Raw genomic sequence first — 21,236 nt, 5'->3', positions numbered from 1 at the left:
AGGAGACTGGAACTCTCTGCCCCTGTGTTCAGAGACTGTGGGGCACTCGTGTCCTTCGCACTGGCTGCCTTTGAGTGGAAAACACAACGTTTTGGACCAGGACACTTGTTTTCCAGTCAGACTTCAGGCCCTGCTCATTCTGGGCCACAGCCCCAAAAAAGCTTCAAACAAAATCCATCAGTTTCAAGAGCAGCACTTCACACTGTGGAAGATCCCCCCCGAAAATTTCCTGAGAAACTGAGTCTACAGATCTAGTCAAAAAACAGCACAACCCCTTCTTGGGAGCTTGCTGGAAGACTTTTGTGGGGAAAGCTCAACATGTTTGACATCTCCACATGACTGTTTTGATGAGGAGCTCAGGTGTCACCGCAGACAAGACATGTTTGAAGAAATACCATTTGCTTTTAAAAGCAGGTCAGCATTAAAATGCAAGTAAAAGTAGAACTTTATACAAGATTTGATGAAGTATGTAGAACACAGACAGATTTTTCTTCCAGATGACCAAATCAGAGTAGTTATAAAAGACAGAAAGTAATGATTGAACCCTAGGGATTGAATCAAATATATTGGGTGTTTAAGTCATTTTTTTCCTGCGATACACTTTATTATTGGCATAACAGTGGAGGAAACTTCCTTTGCTGATGATTTTTTTTCCCAATTCTTTGGCTTGGGGATCAAATAATTGATTTCCCACCAATCCCTAAATCCTCAGATTTTTGCTCCACAATTCATATTTTGCTGCCAACTCCTGAGACCCTTAGCTAGGACACTGAAATATCTGTTTTCTTGAACATTTGTTGGGGAAAAGAAACAGTTTCAGTGTTGTACTTCCAGGTCACTGACAAGTATGACTGGAAGAACCTCAAGCACACAGGAATGTTTTACAGACTATTCTTCTTTATTCTCATTTTGATACCGAGATGTTCTAATGTGTGATTTCACATTCTTAAGATTCAGCAGTCTATCCTTGTGCTTTGAACTGGAGAAAGGTCTTCTCTCCTTCTTTTAAACATTTCTTCTCCTATCTATTTCCTCCGTGTTGGCGAAGCACATTGCCAGAGCCCTGGGGGAGTGAGTCTGTGAATGGTGTCATTTGTCACAAGTATTAATAGTTCTAGGAAATTACTGTTTGATAAGGAGCAGCACAGTGGAGTAACTGAGCAAATACAGGGAGGGTGAGTCAGGGGAAATGGTACTGAGAAGGCAGAGAGGAGAAGGGAAGGAAAATGTCTGGATGCTTGCGTTTCACTGGGGTAGGTGGGGACAACGGATGAGGAATTCACGAGGACAGGGTCTGCAGAGCTCCGTAGTTGCAGAGCATTTCCAATGCACAATTTGTGCGAGTTATGTCTCTAAGATAAGCACACAGCAACCTGAGACTTCTGGCCAAGTTAACACCATTCAGTACACAAGGGGCTTTTGCGCCACATTATGCATTGAAATTCAGAAACGCTTTGGGTTCACAGATCCTTTGGGTGGAAAGGACGGCCAGAAGCATCCAGTCTCTCTAGTTTCAAAACAGATTGCTTGAAGGTCCAAGGTTAAAACCAAATGGTATTGAAAATAGCTAATTTGACCAAACTGGACCTGGAAGTGATGCTTAGACTGTTACAGAAACTATCTAATAATCTTACTGCTGGCATATTGTTCAAAAGTCATGGCAAAATGCTGAAGTGCTGAAAGATAGAAATGTGTTATACTTCCATTTTTAAAACTGAAGAGGGGATCGACACTAACTATTGTTGTAAACTGTTGCTCCTGTAAATGATAGAACAGTCGTGAAGACAGAAGTGGCCAAACGTGGGTTTATTCCCATATTCAGACAGAGGAGCTCAGAGAACTTCATGGTGAGCCCTTGGGACCACCGACACCACATATTCTGTGTGTGCTGCCCGTTGAAAAATGCACTTTTGTTCCTGAAAGCCATAAAGTGTTTGCAAATCGTGAGGCTTACTGCAGATATTTGCAATCCCAGTCACCACTGTTGGAATTATTATATAAATCTACGCTTCTGTTTCAGAGACTGCAGTGATTATTTTTGATAAAAATGGTCCCCAAAAATCAGTATGAGGACTTGTACACCCAAGATGTGTCTCCTGTCATCTTCCCAGGAAGGTGAAGAGGGTTGCAGGAATTACTTTTCACAATCTGAACATGAAAAACATTCAGAAAATAAAATACTACCTTTTAAGAAGACACTTTAAAATAAAGGGGTCTGCAGTCAGTGGGATCCTACCTCATGTTCTTATTTCAATATTCTTTTTTTTTTCTTTCTTTTTTTTTTTTTCATTTTGAATAAGGTCATTTACAAGGACGAGGTCTGTAATGGCTTCCAGGGACTCAGAAAGGATATATTTGATGAAATTAAATAGCAGAAATATTGTTACAATTATGCTCTAGTAAAATCCTGCTCTGCTTTTTCCATCATTTATCTAGAGAGGGGTTGACCAGGGATGGGGAGCACTCCAACAGTGCCCTGCTACCTCGATGCAAGTAGTGTTGTTCTTTCCCTTCCGAGACATCCGTACCATCCAGAGATGATTTATTTCTTCTGGGCACTGCTAACATCTTTATTCAGAGTTGTATCCTAACAAAGCATGTCAGGACAGAAGGCAGAAGCATAGTCAGAGCCCTGGCACGAGTTCTGAGGTACGATATACTACACAGGTTAGCCTCTGTTAGAGCTTTGAAAAGTTTCAATGCGTAGGAAATATTTATTGTCTTCTTTCTCCCTCCTCTCTTCCACGTATAATTCGTCCTACTCTTACACTCTTAGGAGAAGATTGGAACTCTGATTAGATGTGCTAAATTACCTCCACCACATAATTTGCAGCATTCAGTTATTGCTGTTGTTTTACAGGTTTACATGTCTATTTGAACCACTTTAACGGTGGCTGAGTTTTTAAAAATGTTCATTGAAAGTAACGTTTTTAGTAAGGAAAACTGAATGTGGTGTGCATGAGATTAAAACATATTGCTTCTTAATAATATTTCAGGTGAATGATTTGGATCTTTCTTTTAATAATATACATCCTTTCTAATTAAGATACTTCTGTTTTACTCCATAATATTAGACAAGGTAGGGAGCGGAGAGCTCAGCACAACTCTGTCACTGGAACCAGCCAAGAGGATTTATGCCACATAAATGGAATATAAAAGAGTTGGAAACAAATGACCACGCAGAAGGGTGTAATAAATAATAACCTCTTGCCATTGAGCGGATTTCGAGCCTTCTAACGCCGGGACTGCATGTAATGACGCATAGCAGTGCCCCTGTACTTGAAAGGGTCTTTTAGGCACTCACAAAATACAACTGAGGACACAACATGGCAACAACTGAGGAGGGTATATAGACCCTCTGCATGAAATATAAAAAATAATGATGATTACCAGCCGTGAAGAAGGTGTCTAGCTTTTTGTACTACTTTTCTGAGAAGTGGTGCCCATTTTATTTCACAGAATCCCAGAATCATCTGGGTTGGAAAAGAACCCTGAAGCTCCTCCAGCCCAACCATGACCCTCCCCCTGACTGTTACCAACTCCCCCAGACCCCTCAGCGCTGGCTCAGCCCGACTCTTCAACCCCTCCAGGGATCCCGGGGACTCCCCCCTGCCCTGGGCAGCCCATTCCAACGCCCAACAGCCCCTTCTGCACAGAAATCCTTCCTCAGAGCCAGCCTGACCCTGCCCTGGGCAGCTTGAGGCCATTCCCTTGGGGCCTGTTTGTTTTAACTGGGCTTGCTTTGTTGCCCTTCATGCTCAGAGGTGATGGAGGACTTAGTATTTAATGCTGTTTTACTGTCTTCACCCATTTCCTCTGGTCCAGCTAATTGTTTTTCTGCTCCCTGCTTTAAGGTAGACTTATCCTCTAGGGATGCTGGGACCCACCAGGCTCTGCTCTGGCAGGTCCCCCCTCCCCTTATGGGGGCAAACAGCCACAAAAGTCATAATAGTGATGGCCATCAATTATTAATAATATTATCACTTACTAATGTTAATACTGCTACTAATAAAGAGGTTGAACCGCCTCCCTGCAGTGGGGAGCAATCTCAAGCACAAGCCTGGACGGGCACCCAGTCAGGCTGCACCGTCTCCAGCTGCAGTGGGATCTTCCCGACATCCCCTCTGCATCACCGTAATGCAGGTGGGTGGTTTTTCTCCCAGGAGCTGGAGGGAGACGCTTTGCACACCACACACTTCCACACTCCCCTAGTTTTGAGTGAGCCTTGTTAGTGAATTCCCTGTCTTGCTCTCCCCTGTAGTGCTGTGTCAATATTTTCCACTGCATACATTAATATTTTCAGCTGCACAGGGATCAAAAAGACTAAGGTCGATAGAAAGAGAATGAGATTTCAGGGCCATGCGGGAGCTGTGTGTTCAGGAGTGCCGGGTCCTCCAAAGCTCAGAGTCCCTGGGAGAGGGAGGCTCAATACTGCAGGAGGAGGAAGAAATTCCTACAAAGTTTTGAGGCACTGGTGGTGGCAGCAGATTTCTAAGCTCTTCTGTCATACCAATAAAAAGTAAACAAACTCAAAGGAAAACACTGTTGTGTTTTGTCAAGCAAGGTTCTCGGGTGATTTTCAGTTTGAGGTAGGGCTGAAGATACTCAGATTTCCCCTCCTCCCCGAGAATGCTGGAGATCTTCTTACATGTTTGTTTTCGTACGTGCTGTTGCACAGCCATGTAATAAAAATGAGTCTATTCCGAAGCGTGGATCGGCAGAGCTCTGCAGAAGGAAACATGAAATAGCTGTTAGGATGTAAGTGTGGGTGTAAGTGGCTAATGTTACAGCCATGGGCTTGCCATGCATCCTCTTATCCCAAATCTCCATAACCAGAAAAAACACAGTAAAAATAAGCATTTACTCATCTGGGATGGGAATGGTTAGCCAAAAGTAGAACTGTCAAGATTTTTTCCTTTTAGAAGAACTCAGTGGTGTAGCTGGAAACCACTAAAGGTGACCCTGTTTGTTCAGAAAGTTTATTAGAAGTTTATTCTCACTGTAGGACTGAGGTGAAAAAACAGGACACCTTTTTTTTTTTTTTTTTTTTTTTTTTTTTTCAGTGGACTGTACTACTCGGTGCTTTTTTCCTAGGCTACAGTACCAGCAGTTCCATGGTCGGGGGTTGGAGCGAGATGATCTTTCATGACCCTTCCAACCCAAACCATTCTGTGACTCGGTGATTCCCTCTGTTGATTTCTTGTTCTCCTGCTACTGCTCTGACACATTTTAATGAAGATACAAATACCCTGAATAATTAACAGGAAAGGTTTCAGCTTGTTTATGTGTTGTATATGCTTAATTTTCATGGTAACTTCTGCACTCTATTCTGGCTCAAACTCTCATTGTTTGAGTTCCACAAGAGATTTTAACTGTGTCATATTTTTGTCTGAAATGATGGATAGTTCCTCTACCCACTGTTTCGATAATTTCACAGGAAAATGTTGGCGTGCGTGCTGAATTCTGCTGTTAGTTTTATAAGCTCTTCATATTAGTGCTGTTTTGGCAGCAAGTTCCAACAGTGAGTTTAGCGCTGCATGGAGAAAAGAATTTACTTTTATCAGTTTTACCTCTGCTGCCTTTCAAGTTCATGGAACATTTCTCTCTAGCACCTTATGAGAGTAATTAAGAGTCCCAATTTACTTTCTCTAAACCATTCATTATTTTGAATACCTTGATTATGTTCATTCATCTTCTGTGTAAATTAAAATGTCCTAGTACTTTCTGTTGCTCATTGTCTTATTTTTCCTTTTACAGTTTTCATTATTTCAGCAGCTCGTGTCTGCATTTTTCTGGATCTGTTTTTTTATCTTTTTGACTTGAATTCAGTTCATCAGCTGGAATTACCTCATCAGGTTATACAATGGTGTTAGGCAAAGTTAAGCCACTGGTGTTAGTCATTCATCTAACCTTTTCGTATTCCTCGGAAATTTGACATCACATCCTTAAGTAATTCTGTCACCTGTAAACTTGACCTCTCAACCTTCCTTCTTTTTTGATCTAGATTAATAAATGTATTGAAACAACAACAACTTTAGTACCAAATTTTACAATAGTTTGCTACTAATCTTTTGAAATATATCTGCTCTTTTGCCTCTCTCCTCACACAGTTATCTTACCATCCTTTTTCTTTTAGGAACAATCTAAAAGATTTCTTTTAAGCTCAATCTTAAATTCTCATTTGCTTTCCCAGTATTATTTGACTGGTTTTAAATTCTAGAAAGTTCCAAGAAATTTGTCATAAATAAAGTTTGAAGTTCTGTGTATGGTAATAAGAACTTTTAAAAGCAAGCTACCTGAGGGCCTTGGATTTAAGCCCTACTCCTAATTCCTTGCATGTGTATTCATTGTGGAACAGCTTGGGGAGGTTTCCATGTGGTCTGTGACAGAGAATCTGCGTCAAATCAAGCGCTGGTGAAAGAAGTTGTAGAAAGAATGAACAGAATGAACAATAACAGGTTATCAGGACTGGATGGTGTTTGCCCAGAAGCTCTGAAGGAACCTGAGGGGAAATAATAGTTGAACCACTAACAGCAGTGTGGGTGCCTCAGGCTTAGGTGGGTCCAAGATGAGAGTGGACGAACTGATGGAAGAAAAACCCATTGAGAGCGATTAGGACGAGGAGCTGTCCTGCTGCACTGGAAGCTTCTGAACCACTGAAAGCTTGAGAAATATTCTAGGAAGTCAAATATGTTTGACCTCTGGTTGTTCATTTCTGTGGCCATCTGCTCTTGACCACTCTGTTCTGTGCAGGCGTCCGTCCGTCCGATGCTTCCATTTGTTTAAGAGCAGCCTGGGCATTTCTAAACACCACACACGTCTGGCCCTTTACAAAGAGCTGCTTTAATCCAGTACGGTTGCTTATTGCAGCCTCTTTGCTAACTGTTGTGCCACGAAGTCTAAATACCTCAAGTGTTTGTGTGCCTAATCTCAAACTGTCAGGCTAGAACAGCGCAGCTCTTCTTGGAGAGGGATGGCACCTTCTCTCTTCGGTGTTTTCTTTGGAAAAAGGTTGAATACGGTACAACCTCCCAGCCAGTTGTTTCAACGATGATAAAAATTTCACAACCCTTCTCCCTGTTTACTTAGCATCGCTGTGCCCTAGATATGACAATGTGTGCAGATCCAGGAGAAATAATGAAATCTGCGGAAAGCAGGCATACAGGAGAAAAAAGACATTTTACGATGGCAGCTTTATTCCCTGCTGTTGTTGGACTGCAAATGGGTACCGAGTTTTCAACCAAGGCTGAAAAGCGTTTAAACTTTATTTACTAGACAATAAATAATACAAAGGCTGTTTGCTGAAAGTTGAAGAAGGGAGCTGTCGTGGAATTCCTGCACTCTGGCTGGTGGTTGTTGCTTTTCTGAATGTCACTAAAGTAAGCAATGAGTTTGAAGTTTTGGAAGAAGCAAGCTTTCTGGTTTGTTTGTTGTTTTTTTTTGGTTTTTTTTTAATATGGAGGTCTAATTTTTCCTCTCTGCTGAAAAGGCCCATGGGAGTAAAATAGTTTATTCTAAAGAGACTGCGCCTTGTTAGATGTGACGCACCACACAATTAGGTGGCAGTGGTGGGGTTGGGGGAACAGGAGGTGGCACGGCGCTCGTGCATCCGTGAGAGCTGGTGCCGGCAAACCTTTGCAGCTGATGTCATCCGACATTTGTGAAAATGTCAGGAGAGGACCGGGGATTTAGGACGGGAGAGGTGCTCTCCAGTTTGCAATTTCCTGTTTTCTCTCCTGAAAGTAACTCCGTGTTCAGAAGGCTCCACTTCCACGAGGGGTGCGCCATGGGTTGAATGCCGACTCGTTCTGCAGCTTTTCAAGCTAAATGCTGTTGGGTGCCCCTTTTGCTCACTCTAGAGTCAGCCTCATTCATTCATTTGCTTAATGCCCGACATCCACCCTGAACTGTTCAACAGCAGCAATTTGTTAGTTTGCTGTCAGGCTCATTACTCCCTGCTGGTTTCCCAGCCCCCCTCCTCCGGCATTTGTGTATCTGTGGATCTTGGTGCTTTAATGTTTTTAAATAGGCAGTGTGCAAGTTAGGAGATGATGAAGGAAAAAGTAAAGTGGGAAAAATGCATGCCACATGGTGACTGGTTAAAGTACTTTGTTTATCTGTTTCTTTAGGAAAGCAGATAAATCCCACTGAACGCCTATTTTTCATCTTCTGTAAATTAGGTATCTCCGATGTGGTTTTTTTTTTTTTTCTTCTTTGGTTGCAGGATTTAGTGTAAATAGCATCATCTGTGATCCAGTATGCTTCCTATGTCGTGACTGTTCAGCGGTCAACTTAACATTGCCTGAAGAGCGACAGATTTTTGTGTTTCCTGCTATTTATTTTTTCAGCTGTCATTCCAACATTACTGTAATCATCTGGATTTTGTAATAAATTTTAGACAACACTTCGCTTTCCTTTTTCCTTCTAAAGCATATCCATTCATTATCGGTTCAGCTAAGCAGGTTTCATTATTCATTTCTCATAGGTAATTTCACCTCAGGTGACTGAAGACAAGCTGGTAGCTTTTACTACAGTGTATTTTATTGTAAAGCACCAGATATATACATACAGTGCACATTCAAAGCTTTTGCTTTACCTACAAATATTTGTTTTTCTGGGGGGAAGAAAAAAAAAAAAAGCAGCATTTGTGCAAACACTTGCCTTGGAGCTACTCTTTTTCATTCTGTTACTGCAGGCTGCAGTACATTACCAGGTGAGCACGTCTTGCAAAGTTTTCAGAGTATCATTTACTGTGGTCCAGCATAAATACGTGCTTTTTCCCTCTGAGACATTAGCATGCTGAAGCGTGTTTAAAATGAATGTAGAACAGGCTGTTGTAGTGGTTAGACATTAAAATAAGATCATTACAAACTACCCTTCGTGGTGATTTTGCATGTTCATGGGCCCACCCCACCTTCACTAGACGGCTCAGCTTTAGATCTTTTCCAAAATTTTGGTACTTCCCAATAAACAAAGTGGAGGGGAGAGGGTGTGCGTTCCCCATTTCAGTGAAATAACCGGGCTTTTCTCTGGAGTTTCTCCAAAGGGACCCCAGAATTCTTGGTTCAGTCATCGCTTCTTACCCACTGTACCCCCAGAATATTTGCGGGGTTATTTTCTAGGTGCTGCTGCTCTCTTCTTCCTTTTTACATTGTTTTGCCTCAAATGCCAAATGATTTCGCTACACTATGCAATTTTCCAAAAGCACAGTTTGAACTTTTATCCAAGGGAATTATGTTAAAAATGAGTTATTTTGAAAAGCTTGCTTTCTTTCTTCAGTTTCTTAATATTTGATAGCTTGACTAATTGTAGCTGCTGTTTGAAATGCGTATTTATATTGCATTGTCTTTGGAGTGTTACTTAATGTTTCCTGCTCTAGACAAGGTAGGGTTTCTTCTGAGCTAGTGACGTTCTGGTTTTGAGTGTTCATGGTTCTTTTGAACATCATCTTGTTCACCAGTTTGGAATTCAATCCCAAACTGCTTCCAACTGCATCTTCTTCAAACATGCAACTCGTACAAGGAATGTCACCCAGATCTCACATACTGTTTTCATCTTCATTGCTCTGGGTTCGTGTTTGGAATGAAGTATTTCCCATAACCTACACTTTCTGGCTTGGCTGAGCATGAGGCCTATTGGTTTTCTTTTCCATATCACTTTCCTTAAGAGAGGAGTTTTGTCTAATGTCTAATCATTGAGCACTTGACAGCAGTCAAGCGTTTCAGATTTTTGGTCTTCAACCGCTGAAACCATCTGTGCTGGACCTCAAGGGTATGGTGGCAACATGCAGCCACTGAGAATTAATTTTAACTCTCTGTGAACAGTTTCTCTTTACAAAGAGTGTCCCCAGGAAAATTTGTTTGTTTGTTTGTTTGTTTGCCTTTTTTCATAGCAACTTGCCACTGAGCTAAATCCCTGGAATCCAAAGCAGCCAGAAAGCTTGGATTGATTGTTCCAGAAGAGCAGTGCTGGGGCAGCAGATACCAGTGGTAAAGGCATTTCTGTAGGGGTCTGTGCTCGGTGCTCTGCTTGACCAGCCCCAGTAATTTAGTTCTAAAACTGCGTGTGCCGGTTTGGGTAAGGAAATTCAGGGGAAGAAATCCCTTGTGATTTCTGTGAACCACAAATACCAGCAATCCAAGGCACGATCACCTGAATTTTAAAATACAGAATTATTTTTGTATGATCTAAACATACTGCTAGTAGTGATGAGTGTTAGAGAGAAACACTCTAAAGAGAGAAAAGGCAATAGACTTGCTTAAAAAGAGGCTGGATATTTTATCCTGGTAGCCAAAGTGGGGAGGAAGATTCCTGTCACCAGTCCTTAGAGAGACACATATCTGGTGTCTAACCTAGGTTAGTGGTACAAGAGGGGGCTATGGGAAGACCCCATTCCTCCTCCTGAGGAGGGAGAACACTTCGAGAGAATAGTTCGTACTAACTCTAAAATTGAAATCTAAGGCTAGAGTGATGAAACAGCTTTTTAGGTCAGTATTTGTCTCCTTTCGGGCGCTCTCGTGGTGGCAGTTCACATCGTGGTGGTGAGAACGTTGAGGTTACCCTCCGTAGCTCCACACTGGAGGTGCAGGTCTTCTGGCAGCAGAAGCAGTTACAGCTTCTCTCTCTCAGGCTTGCCAGGTCCAGCCGATAACTTAGTGTGAAATCATTATCTCTGTTTGTTTAGGTTTACATAAGTTTGTTTAGACTTACATAAGAATTACGAGATCATAACATCCTGTCAACACAGAACTGGGAAACTTCCAGAGACAGTAAAGTAAATCTAAAGGCAAACCTTGGTGCAGAGACAGTGCCTGAGCCTGGTATGGAGATGATCTTGAATAGTCAGTCTTTATCCTCTGCCCAAAAGCATGTTTATCATTATGATATTCTATACAAGGAGAAAATGAAAATTACATTCTACCTGCACTAAAACAGCAAATTAACTTTTGCATCTGCTGCATTCAAGCCAATGTCCTTCAGAGCCGCAACAGAAATTTGAAATGACTGTAACTCTAGCAGAAGTCCATGATCTTTCTTTCGTCTTGACAGCTATATGGACATCTATTGAAAGCTAAATGTTGAGGCTACTTTAAACTTTCAAAACAGAGCACTATATTATTTTCATGAGGCTCTTGTTGGTAACAAGTGGACAACAAAAAGCTGTGGGTAAGATTTAGATAAGCATCTCAAAAACTCAGGTGTTTCGCTAACGGTAATCTTTCCGCATTCCCTTTCTGATTTCTCTGTTTCTCTCACCCCCATGTGAATGCAGAACTTTTATACTAGCTGGTATGACTTGTTTTCACCCCACCATCCTTCCTAGGCTCTTGCACAGCAGGGTTGTCCTTATTTAAAATAACTCTTTCCAGAAGTAGCAGACTCTTTCCTTACCTTTTTAAAACTATTACAGCTTTCAGATTTAACTTTCAAATTTGTCATCTTCCCACAGTTGCATCACGGAACTTGCAGAGTTGCATTAACAAGCACACTATTAATTGAAGTTTTGCATTCGACGTAGATAGAGGGTAAACACTGTTGGAACGGCTGGAATTTACAAATCAAACTATAAAGTCATGGCCAAAGTTTGCTCACTGGTAGAACCTCAGGACTATAGCGAAATTAGCTCCTGGAAACAACTTCAAGGAAATACCGCCAAGATTTCTGGGGTAGCCTCTGTCCAATGACATCAATGCGACAGGATACAAGAGATCATGGACAAGGTCCAGTAGAGTTCTGTCTTGCATAAAGTAAGAAACTCTCTCTTCTGTTGTTTAAATACAGTAGAACAGGGTGAAGGGGAGAAGAGAGGCAGCCAAGAGAAAAAATTTTAGTTTTTTTCAGATTTGAGTATAATGCAGATGCACCTGGTGGATTCTCATCACCCCAATGCTTAACCCCACAACAGCTTAATTCTTTAATTTTCCTTCCAAGATAATGTCAGGAAAGGAATTATTTGCCATTGTTGACTTTTTTGCCCCTGAATTTATCACCGTGAACTGACAAGCTTTCACCCTTTTCAACTAATATGTTTGCTGAGAGTATTCGTGAAATGAACACCTCACAGCATTAGCCAAAAAGGTATCGTACAGGGGAAAATTTGTCTATTTTCCCCCCACTAGATGGCCCTTCAATGAAATGGCATGTTACTCCATTAACTGGCTCTATTGCATTCGTGTTTGTGTGTCTTACCTGGAGTGTTATCTTTGCAGTATTAAAATGTGCAGTGAAGGAGAGGTCAGGAAGGAATGGATTTGAAGAGCACTGGGCAATACTGCAAAATGTGGTAGGGAGAAAGAAATTAAAAGCATTGGCAAAAAAAATCTCCATTTAGCAAGAATTTACATAAGAATTGCCATTAAAGTGTTATTTCTCTACTTTGTAGAAAGCTTGCAGTATCATCTTTTTCCCTAGAGTTATTACTGTAGCTCTTGACCTTTTTTTTTTTTTTACTTTTTTTTTTTTTTTTTTCTAGCACTGCGGCAGTTCTTTACACGGGAAAGTCTAATTCGTTATATAGGTGGTAGTGCCAAAAAGTCACAGAAGGTTCAAAATGATTTTTATCAACTCTCAGTGTATGTTTGAGGAAGAACAGATTGTTGTAATATTCATGCTCACAGGCATGGTGTCTTCATAAACAGTGAATCTTCAGTGTTTTCGTCCGCATGTTTATATGGTTTCTATTGTGCCTACTTTCTGCTGTTTTAAATATGGAGTGCTTACTAGGCAATAACATTTTATTGCTTCTTTCTTTAATAATTGTGACCACAGATAACGTTTCTCTCTGTGAAAGCCCGCTCTTTTAATAATTATGTGGTTTTCTCCGTATTTTAAAATCCTCGGTCTCCATTCGGATGTGAGCAATTATTCTCAGACCTATTCTCCATGCACACACAAAGACCCATGCCAGCAGGTAGACTTTAGAGATGACGCATCGAGCATTTGTAAACCACTGACTGGGTCTTAAAAACGCGGTCACTGAAGATGCGGTTCCAGGTAACGTGGGCAAAAGTGAAGCCCGTGGTTTAAAGGCTCAGTTCTGGTTGTCTGCGTAACCCTGGGATTCGATGTCTGGTGTCTGGCTCCCACTGTTACTTTTCAGGATGGTTTGAGTACCATCCAGGCCTTCTCTGCTGCTGATGCTGAGGGGAGAACATACGCTGGTACCTGTCTGCCTGGCATGCCGCCAGACACTATTTAAAACAGCTAAAAGCCTGAAGATTTATGAGCTGTCTTACTGGAAGGATGGCAACTTCTACATCATTAAGGTCCCACGGAGAGGTTTTCATGTCTCCAAGAGTCTTGCCGTACTTTTTCAATTTAAGAAGTGGCAAGACCAGGTGGTTACGGTACTCCACAAGTGGCAGCCTTCAAGAGGGAAGAGCAGTTAAAACAACCTGACCCCCTCAGTTCATTACAGACATAATGGAGGAGGCCAGCTCCAGGTTACCCCATGCGCCTTTCCAGGTCCTGGAGACCGTTGAGCTCATGATCAGGCTTCCACAGCCAGCTTTAAGATAACAATATCATTATGGTTGTCTGACCTCTTTCCATTTCCCTGAGAAAATGATAAAATAATGACTTGCCCGTGTATCCATCACCAGATCTGAAGCCTTTTGATAGGGGTTCGGAAGACCTGGAGGAGATCAAATGACTCCAGAGCTGCAATAGTGTTGGCTTACTATCTCCTTCTTGGTGACCTTCCCAGAAAGCAGAGGTTAGAGTCTGGGAGGTAATTGCTGAGGCCATTAATCCCCAGTGACAGGTTTTTGAGCAGTGGCCAGACCGTAGGACGGCATTCAACAGCCGGCGTCTGCATGGGAGCTACTAACGAATCCTGACACTAAAGGGCTGATGCGTTTCCTACCCACACTTCTGGTCTACCTCGTTAGTCTCCACAGGGAGGTCTACCAGGACGTTGAGTGTGGCTTAAACTCACGCCAGGGGGCGACACAGGGCCTACGGGTGGGCTCAGCTTTGGAGACCAAGGAGACTGCGTGTGTCTGTGGGTGGCCAAGTGACGGAACGTTTCACAGCACACCAGGAGAACGCTCGTGCTCTCGGTGGCCCTGTACCCTCTCCCCGTACCTGTCACAAGTTAGTCTGCCTTTGTCTCAGTCACTTTGCTTCATGCAGAGCTGCACTGTCCTACCACCCTGGGCAACAAGGGGTGTTTTTGGAAGATCCACCTGGACCCTCTGTCTTTCCCAGACAACATCTCCTGAAAATTTTGAAATCTACGTCTATTCCCAAAACCCTCCTATGACTTTGTTTTTATGATCTGTGCCTTTCTCTGCAATTTAGCAGTTATTAATAGGACAGTTACGCACCATAAAATGCTCGGGTTTTTATTCTCTGTACTAAAAATGTCTCCTTCCAATTAAAGCTCTTATTTTTTGCTGATTTAATTCTGTTAAATTTATCAGAGTTTACTTTTGAGTCTGTCTTATTTATTTCTCCTCCTTCCCCCGTCTTTGGAAGTGTTTGTTTTGCAAAGGCAGTGTAACTTGGAGAAGAGCGGGGTTTGGAGTTAGAGATACAATCCTTTCCTAAGTCGCCCTGTTTTATCATGGGATTGGAAGCGTAGTCTATTGACTAAAGAGACTCACACAACTTAGGTTGTGTTCAGGGTTTCATGTGAATTATCTCCACACAGTCTAGAGCAAGTAATTTACTTTGTTTTGCTTTGGTTTCACCAAATGTAAAATATGATTATGGCTGAAAATCAGTGTACAAGAGTTTAGTATTATTATTGGCCAAGCAGTGTATCAATCTGTAATCTACAATTTCCTGTGGAGGAGGAGGAGGACGTGGTCTCAGCCTTTGGGTTCATTCCCTTTTGTAAATTCAAGTCAGACTATCAGCATCAATTTAACTTTCCTTTCACCGTTTATGCTTAAAGCCATCCCCTAGCAAACATCTTGCTTTTCAGATACCTTAAGCCTACAGCAAACAAACAAATCATGGAAATTAAATAGTAATAAAGCTGTTGTTAGCTTTGTATAATAAATTTTATCAACTATTTAAATGGCAATTATTTCCAGAAACTTGGCAATTGTAGCCATACAAATGATGAAATTGATTCCAGTCACAGCCCATCTTGCTTTGGAAAGGAAATACCAGTAGTGTTTGAAAAATGGATTATTAAGAACCTTGGTTTGCTCAAGGTGGCTCATGTGTTGTATTTGCTAACACAGCATCTCGCTGGAAGAAAAAAAAAAAAAAAAAGAGTGCAGCTTTTTCCTAGCCCAGATTATTTTCTCCACAAATCTTTGGGGCAGGAAATAAAAAACAGCTAATAGTTGTGGGGCATGTGGAATTAGTTTAAGCAAAGCCGAACCCTGATCCTTCTGACCGCCTCCTCTTTCCTGTGCTGTTTTGTCTATTCCTGCCTCGGAGTATGTCAACAAATTTTCTTTAAGCTCAGAAGGTGCAGGGGGGTGGAAATAGTGATTCTTTCTCTGTCTCTTTCTGTCTTTGGGGGTTTTGTGAGGTTTTTAGGGGAATGATTTAAAACAGATGTATTTTCAAAAAAAAAAGGTACAAGTTTGTCTTGTAAAATATTTGTAAAGAAAAACAGCCTCGGGACCTGTGAATGGAATCCTGGTTGGGTGTCACAAAGGGTACAGGTTTGCTTACGGTGACATAATTCTTTTCTCACACAAGTCAGTTATAAATCAAGGCACCTTTACAGCAGGACAGAACCTGTTAAATGAAACTGAAGAGGCAAAGTGTATGTGTACCTGAGAAACAGAAAGATACCCGTGTTTTCTCCATGGCTTATTGTTCACTTCTGCTGTATGAGAAAACAGGTTATCTTCGTATTTCTCCGGTACTGGAGGTATGTGTTTTACATGGAGTAGAGCAATCTTTCCTGATGACAAGTGAAACACGCTGGATATCCGCTGCACCTCCTCAGAAGTTGCATGCAATAATGCTCTCATTGCCAAAGCTTCGAGAATATAACAAATATTAAGGAAATAACTTCACAAGTGACTCGGTGTTGCTGCGCAGCACTGGATGTGGTTGTTATCAGTGGCTGCAGTTATGGTCGTCCTCAAAACCCCAAAGTATTTCTTTGTGATACGAATAATTATTAATCTTAACAGAGAACATAAGCTCTTTCACATTGCCTGAGAAACTGGTGGTTTTGCTGTCTCAGAAGTGTTTGGATTTTCAAATTACGCTCAGACACAGAGTTTTGCCATCTCTTTGTCTGTCTGTCTCTCTCATGAGTGTTTATTTGCAGACAGTTTGTGTTCTGTAGCTCAATACTTTCAACATCTTCACAAGAAAACTTGACAAGATAGTTGCAGCACCAGTGTCACAGAAGTAACTTCAGATGATTAAATGTTAAATTATGTTTTCCTCGCCCAATCTGGTTTATTAAAACAGCAAAAATGACAACAAAATGAGTGAACCAATGTACTATCTGCTATTTAAGCATCAGAAGAAATGAAAAATTAAATGCAACGTACGCTAATTTCTTAGGTGCAGGACTTGAGTGTTAGTTACAGACTGTTGTATTTGTGTGGTTTGTGATAACAAAACACTGAACAACTTTTTTTAATCACATATTTTTCGGAAATATTTTTCTTTCCGTTTCTCATTTTGAGGAAACACTATATCATTCAAACTAGAGCAATACAGCATCAACCCATCGGAAATGTTGAACATCAACTTTTGACTTACATCTAGTCTGGGAAAAAATGAAGAGAAATGGTCATTTTTTTCCATGGTGGTGCTTCATTTTAATCCCATCTAACACAGCATTTTTTTGAGAGGGACGTTGGTTCTGCATGGATTTGATGCTGCAGCCTGTCTGGGTTCAGAGGTAGAAAGCTTTCGGGGAAAAACCCAACAGGTGGTCAGAGCGGGAGGAGGCCCAGGTGAGGAGTGGTCCATGGAGTGCGTTGATGTACCCAGGCAGCACCTGTCTGGCTTCTTTGAGGAGGCAAAGTCTACTTGACTTGGCAGAAAAGGACAACATTGACTGATGGAAGATCTGTCAAAGACCCCAGAAAATGTCTTGCTGGGGGTGTTTCCTACTTTTGAGGGACAAATGGCCACTGTTTTTACAAAAACACTGCCACATTTTTAGGGGCACAAAGAATCTTAATAAATTTAACAAAAATTAGACTTTTACATTACTATAAATTGAGGGGGTTCTGAATAAAAATCCAATAGTGTCTAAAAACCTGAGTAAGTAAGGAGGTAATTAAATTACCTCCTACAACGACACCTCCCTTGCATCTTTCGTTTTCTCCATGGCTGGCATTTTATGTGCTTTAAGAGCCATGGGCTGCACTGATCATATTGTAAAGGCAGTCGGAGTTACATCTCCCTTATATTTCATGCGTAGCGGCACTTAAATATTAGTAAGGAAAAGAGAGGGAGGGCGTGCTCACCACCCCAGCAGAAGGGTAGAACAGATGATGGTGGGGGGCACAGGTACGTCTGACAGCTTAAACACACATTGGAGCCAGGGGGGATCATCCCTGTGGGAGCCGAGGTGGTTCTGGTTTCTCGCTCAGCGCTCCCACAAGGAATGTTTATCAGGTTTTACCAGTTACTTTTGGATGACGCTGTAACCCGTGCACTTTTGAAACTTAACTGATGGATACATGGCCCTTCTCCTACAGTCAGAGATTCTTTTATTCAACTCCTTTTATTCTTTTCTTTAGGACAGCGAAAAAAAAGGATTTATGGATAGACTTTATGCCATCCAGGAGGTGTGTGTCAGTGTCCAGAATATTCTTGATGAAGTGGCTTCCTTTGGAGAAAGGATCAAGAAGTAAGTGCTGACACGGTGCTCTCCAATACTGATCATGTTTTTCCCAAGCCGAAGTACAAAGTGTTATACCCGCTTTTTTTGTTTAGGTTGTTTGTTGGGTTTTTTTCTGCAGGGGACTCCAGTTTTGGATGTTCCAGTGGTGAAACTCATCTATATTTACTTTGCTTTGTGGAGGCCTTCAGTTAATGAAAATCCTGTCATACTAGTTTTGGAATTTAGAAGTATATTAATTGGGGAACACAATCAGAACTAAGGATTTGAAGTAAAACAGAATCTTCTTATGAGTCCTAACAGTAGTTATTTAAACGTAGTAATAAAAGTGCAGTAATAATAATACTTCAAAAAAAATGCAGCTTTGATAAATGAAATAGGCAGAGCTGAATAGGGGGTTCAGATTTTAAGGTTGTACATCATGTTCAGTTGTGGAAGTGTTGTATTTATGTGAGTTAGCAAAACCTTTCTGTCTAGAGTATTTGTAATTTGTAACACCTAATACATGATATATAAGAATTGCCAACAAATTTAGGCCTTAAGCAAGAGAGGTTCTGAGATTTACTGCAGGAAGTTTGGTGTGTTTTTGTTATGGTCAGTGAACAGCAGTGTAAGTTTTATTATTGGAGACCAGGAGGGTTCCATGGAGACGTTTCCCAGCCCTCAGCTGCGAGGCAGCACGGGACTGACTTGACTTTCCGTGAGCATCCCTCCCTCGGAGCATGAGGAGTCAGGAGCAGTGCCTTCCAGCTGCGGGCGCGGGGCCAGGCCGAGGGGTGACCTGGGAGAGATGGAAAACCTTCACGGGAGGCTTTGCTATGAAGCCCCGCACCTCAGAGGAGAGCTAAAGCCGCGTGGTCCCTTGTCCCGCGCCTGACGGAGGAGCCCACCGCAGGCTGTGCGCGGTGTGCGGCCCCAAAGTGACTTTGGGAAGTGAACGGTAGGGAGTTGATGCACTGGGCGCAGGTTGCCCTGCAGGAGACAGGAGGATCATCTCTCGTGCTGTTCCTTTTTTTTTTTTCCGGTTCTTTTTTCAAATCCATCAGCAATGGGCAAGCGTATCAGAACCAGGATGAAGAGGAGGTTGGCGTTTACACATTTAAGAGCGAAGTCCCTAATGGGAAAGCCTGGGAAACGTTCCCGTGGGGACACTTCCAGGCAGGCCACGTGCATGACAGCAGAGGCAGGCGCAAGCACATGATACCACACGAGTTTTCCAGACAAGTGAAATGAGCCTCTCCCTGAGAGAAGTCTTTTATCAAAAGGCTGTTCGTGGAAGTTGTCTTGATGATTAAGCTTTTCTAATTGTGCATTTTGGAAGTGGGGTTTGTTCTATTATGTACCAGATGAGAGCAACAGAATTTTCTAAACCGAGTGAGACCGCATCTTCCTACAAATCTTTGTAATTTGTTCCTAAAACTATAATGGGAAACCTGTACCGAACGCTGCGATAACACAGCACATAAGGAGGTTTGCTAAAGTGAGGAGCCAGTGTTCCCACACATGGCGTGTCTGTGATCCGTTGCACAAAGCCGAGTCACAGGAACACGAGCAGACCCTCAACCTTCTGTTCATCCCAAATGCATACAGAAGAGGGGAAAAGAGCAGGTGTCCCCTGAGGAGAAAGAGAGTGATCCTACACCAAGTGACACTAACATAATGTTCACTCTGGAGACATGTCAAAATTGCCAGGGAGAAAAGAAGACAAATAAACACAGGAAGCCAGAGCTCATTATGAAAAATATGGCTAGCAATTCAGATAATTGCAATTATTCAGCCAAAGAAGCCAAAATAATGTAATCACACTGATTGGGGATGTAGCTAGTGGTAATACTTTAAGAGTATCATCAGGCTACTTAGAGCCAAAACCACATTTTCCTTCTGGATAAATGTCACGCAGCACCTTTGACATGGTGGTGCCTTCATGGAACAATCCCGCTGAGCCAAGCTCCCTTTACCAGCATTCCCATAGGACATATATACAGATATATTTATGTCTAGACTGGACATCTGGCCTTTCTCCCTTCCCTGCCCACAGCGGTTGGAGAGCCACAGCACGGATGTTTCAAGACTCATTGGTGTTCACTTCCTCTTGGCCTCTTGGACCTCAACCTCTAGCAACCAATTTTTTATCACAGCGAAGAGTCTGGGACCCTTTATGAGGATGTTTTAATCTGGGGCTTTTTTGGAAAGGAACACTTGAACTCTGATGGGATCCCAGAAGTTGTCTTCCTTTATCCATAAAGAAATAATCTTTATTTTGTTTTATTTTGTCTGTAATGAAACATTTTTCTTCGCTTTTCCTGCAATTTTATCTTAGGCCACTCCCTCCTTTTTTTCTCCTTCCATCCTTTTTCTCGCTTTTTTTTTTTTTTCACCAAAAGCGTTTTAATTTCCTTCCTTCATCCAGTACTGTCGCATTATCTCTGTCTTCAGGCCTGACTGTTCTGCCCCCTTCTTTTCCCTAACCCTCTCCCAAGGTGCATGGATGAGTTTCCAGCGTTGCACACCCACACACTTGCCTTTTGCTGAATGTAGCCCCAAGACAGAAGGGCGCCTGGCCGGGGAGCACACGTGTGTGTCAGGCAGAGGGGACAGTCCCTGCTGGGCCTCTAACTGCTTGTGCCGTCCTTACGGTAGAGCAGGGAGGAGATAAAAGCCTTAGCAGTTCTCTTCTAGCTATTACAAGCTGCCTGGGCTGCCTGTCTGAGTACGTCTGAGGAGTAAGGAACATATTCATTTGTAGTTTCAGCTGGTTCTCACCGACGGAAGCTGTCGCTTCTCGCCCTGTCCTGCCCATTATTTGTTCTTCGACTGACTCTGTCGGGCTTCTGACTTCTGTTAATTTTTCTCCTAGTACATTCAACTGGACTGTCCCATTCCTGAGCTGGCTGGCAATTGTTGCCCTCTCCGTGTTCACCATCATCCTCTATTTCATTCCACTGAGATACATTGTCCTTGTCTGGGGTAAGTAAAGCCTTCTCTAAGAAAGAGATACCACTTAGAAAAAACTGGTTTTTAAGGGATGACTTACATTGTCAGTACTTCTCTGTATTTATGGTCATGAAGCTGGCCCATGATGGAAGCAGACAGGTTAGTTAAAAATCACAACTGCCTAAAGATTTAGGCCCACCTGCAAAATGCATTTTTCTTGGCTGGCATTCTAGACTTCATCATACTATAAACATGTAGCCATGAGGATTCTTCATATATCAAAGTGTAGCTTTGTCTAGATATTACTCTGATTTATTTTCACCACTTATACACAAACAGAGGCATTTCAATCTATATAGTGCATTTAGCACAATATGCCTTTTTTACTGCAGCACTTTATCTTGTGGAAGCGTATGTAAACACAGCCACAAGGAACCCGTTTAAAGGGTCACCTTTAGTTGGACAGAAAGGTATATGTGGTATTTGTCTGGTTGATAATGAACAGAAACTGGGGGGGGGG

General features: G+C 42.1%; 1 protein-coding gene across 6 annotated transcripts in view; it reads left to right on the top strand.

The window, feature by feature from the left end:
* Nucleotides 1–21,236, top strand: part of MCTP1 (multiple C2 and transmembrane domain containing 1) — a 274,684-nt gene that overhangs the window by 246,365 nt on the left and 7,083 nt on the right. For all 6 annotated transcript variants that reach the window (XM_026866731.1, XM_026866730.1, XM_026866735.1 and 3 more), the window contains 2 exons: nucleotides 17,682–17,791; nucleotides 20,640–20,749. In XM_026866731.1, coding sequence (XP_026722532.1) covers nucleotides 17,682–17,791; nucleotides 20,640–20,749 — 220 coding nt within the window. The remainder of the gene's footprint in view (nucleotides 1–17,681; nucleotides 17,792–20,639; nucleotides 20,750–21,236) is intronic.

This window comes from Athene cunicularia (assembly GCF_003259725.1).
Source record: "Athene cunicularia isolate RWA chromosome Z unlocalized genomic scaffold, athCun1 chrZ_part3, whole genome shotgun sequence".
Classification (NCBI taxonomy): domain Eukaryota; kingdom Metazoa; phylum Chordata; class Aves; order Strigiformes; family Strigidae; genus Athene; species Athene cunicularia.
The sequence above is the reverse complement of the archived record's forward strand: the minus strand, read 5'-3'. Positions and strand labels throughout refer to the sequence as shown.